This window comes from Rosa chinensis, chromosome 3 (genome assembly GCF_002994745.2).
Source record: "Rosa chinensis cultivar Old Blush chromosome 3, RchiOBHm-V2, whole genome shotgun sequence".
NCBI classification, from domain to species: domain Eukaryota; kingdom Viridiplantae; phylum Streptophyta; class Magnoliopsida; order Rosales; family Rosaceae; genus Rosa; species Rosa chinensis.
In genome coordinates, this window is record NC_037090.1 from 6,703,050 (window position 1) to 6,706,142 (window position 3,093).

Sequence of the window (3,093 nt, forward strand, 5' to 3'; positions counted from 1 at the left end):
AACCCCACCTCCCCCCCCCCCGGCTGGGGGCGTGCACTGATAAATAAAGGCACAAAGGTCGATTAATTTCTAGTTCATATATGGCCTTTTTTTCGTTGGTACTTTGGTGCTCGGTCTGTCCGTACAACTACGTTTCCTTTTGCAATCAGGCTTTCGTAACTTTATCCCATCCTGTATTCAAGTATTTAAACTCCCTTTCCTAGATGTATTCGAAGCTAGAGAACCCTACTCAACCTCGTGGAGTTGTTTCTTTTAGGGTTTTGTGTTTTTGACCCGTTTGTCTGATCTTTCTACAAGACCTAATGATGGTATCAGCGGACGACTTGGTGATCGTCTTTCGCCAGCAACCAGGGTTCCGATTCCATCCCACCGAAGAGGAACTCGTCCTCTACTATCTGAAACGAAAAATCTGCCACAAAAGGTTCCAGCTCAACATCATTACTGAAACCGACGTCTACAAGTGCGAGCCGGAGGAGCTTCCCGGTTTGTCTTTATTACAAACCGGAGACCTGCAATGGTTCTTTTTCAACCCTAGAAATTGTAAGTACCCTAACAAACCTACAAGAATAAACAGGGCGACCAGACATGGCTACTGGAAAGTTACAGGAAAAGATCGCACGATTACGAATAATTCACGGTCGGTTGGAGTAAAGAAAACCCTAGTTTTCTATACAGGCCGTGCGCCTAGTGGGAATCGCACCGACTGGGTGATGCATGAGTATACTTTGCACGATGAGGAGCTGAAGAGATGTGGGAATGTACCGGATGCTTATGCTCTTTGCAAGGTTTACAAGAAAAGTGGACTGGGTCCAAAAAACGGTGAGCAATATGGGGCGCCGTTTAAGGAGGAAGACTGCTCTGATATGGATGAAGTCCAAGAAACCCCAGTGAAGCAAATTGAAAATCAGATTAGTAGGGCGAAAGGAGGAGTTAATCCAGTCACTAAAAGTTACAGTTACAGTGATAGTTATGAAATCCCACATCCTTCTTCGTTTGATAGGGACATGGAGGAGTTCATGAAAAAGATTGCTGGTGAGGCTGAGCATGACATGTATCATGAAGCAGGCATGTTTCTACATGACTTGAGGCCTAATTTTGATCAACATCTATATATGGATCCAGAGCTGGACTGGGGTAATTATATTGACCATGATCAGCTGAAATCAGAAGAATCAAGTCAATTTAACAATCGGCATGAATGATAGTACTAGTGTGAACTGACTGTAGACGAAATTAATCATGGCTGACGATTATATATTTAATACTTTGGACAATAACCTAGAAAGTTATTAAGTTCTTGCATATGCTTTTACAGCGTCAAAGTACTCTCTTGCCTCGATATTGAGTCAGCTTCTAAAAAGCTTATGTCTTTGGGACCGAGTTTGCAATCTGTAGTTCGATTGCCACCTTGCACGACGGTATTCCCTTCATGCCAACAGTGAGACTGTGAGAATGGCTTAATTAGGCTCCGTATATTATCAATATACAGATTCTTGGTAAAATTAGGTCGATTTTGGCGAAAATAATAATAATAAAAATCTCTCAATTAAGTTAATTATTTTACTTTTCCTAGTCCCAACTTGAATTGTTGGACTACCAATGTTACCATAACAGCATAAACAAGTTGAGGGGTGACACCAAGAAGTCGATCTCGACCTTACTAAATTAAATTACATAATGAACGACACACATGCAACATACCGTACCCTAATATTTGGTAGTATGAAATTTTTGAGCCAATTAACACACATACAACAAACAGTACCCTAAATATATTATGGAAAATGATTTGTGGCCTCAACGAGGCCTAAGATTTGTGGCCTCAATTTTAGGTGTCATGCCATGTCACCTATACACATCACCAATTTGTCAAATCATGACATGTAATTCTTGAAAAAAATACCATATTATCCTTCCAAAATCTAATGAATCTAAGTTATTTTGGCTTCTTTAAAAAAAAAAAAAAAAGTTATTTTAGCTTTCTTCTAAAAAAAATTATTTTGGTTTTTATTTTTATTTTTTTCTTTTCATTACACTCATGCTTAGATTTAAACAACAATTTTTTTCTTCAATCAAGAATAGAAAAAAATTCATGTAATTTAGTCAATAAATTTGCACGTACACTCGATCAATATATTTGCATAACATATGTATATGAATTTAACGTTTGTTGGGTTCCTGTAAATTTTGAAAATATAATGTGAAAAATACATATTCATATGATTATATATATTCTTTTGTTCATTTTTTTCTCTCTTTATGTAGCGGGTTTACATGTTACATTTGAGTTTATTATTATTTTTTTCCCTTATATTTAGATTTGTAGATGATAATTAATGGCTGGAATTTTTTCTTACCTTTTAATTTAGACATACGTATTTTCCAAATTCAATTTATTAATGCTATTTTTTTGGATGAAATTAATCAATATTTGAAAAGAAAAGTTAATGCCTATTTCTTGACTATATTGATGCTATTTGGAAAGAAAATTTATAGGAAAGAATTTAATTAAACGAAGAAAAATATTTTTCAAAGAATTTGTAGACATATCTCTTAAATTAATACATAATTAATAGCTTATCTTTTTTTTTTGTCACCTAATTTAATTCATCAATGTAATTGATTCATCCCCTAACATCTAGAAGGAAATATAAAAGGGTAAAATTGGTGTTGCAATAGTATGACGTGACAAGATTTATTATGTGGAATTGAAAATAAAATTTGTATTTACTTACATGGCATGACACCTAGGATTTGAGGCTACAAATTTTAGGCCTCATTGAGGCCCTATATCATTGCCCATATATTATAATAGAAATTTAAGCATCTACAACCCAAAATTAATTCATTATCAAGTACTAATTAAGGACGGCTCCATGCGAATAGCCACCATTTAGTGGTTAAGGAATTTTTTAATTTCTAATAAAACATTGGAGATATTCTACACTCAAATTCCCCTTCCTCAATTTTTTAGTTAGAGAAAAGCTCAAGAACGTACGCCAAAGTATATGCACTTGCATGTATAACCATTTATAATATAGATGAGTTTTCTTTGAACAGATGTTAATGTGTAGTGGATATTTACTATAAAAT

At 34.9% G+C, this 3,093-nt stretch overlaps 1 protein-coding gene across 1 annotated transcript; it reads left to right on the top strand.

The window, feature by feature from the left end:
* Positions 1 to 305: 305 nt before the first annotated feature.
* Positions 306 to 1,202, top strand: LOC112194015 (NAC domain-containing protein 16). The gene has a single exon (XM_024334281.1). The coding sequence runs from the start codon at positions 306 to 308 to the stop codon at positions 1,200 to 1,202; it is 897 nt and encodes a 298-aa protein (XP_024190049.1).
* The last annotated feature ends 1,891 nt before the right edge of the window (positions 1,203 to 3,093 follow it).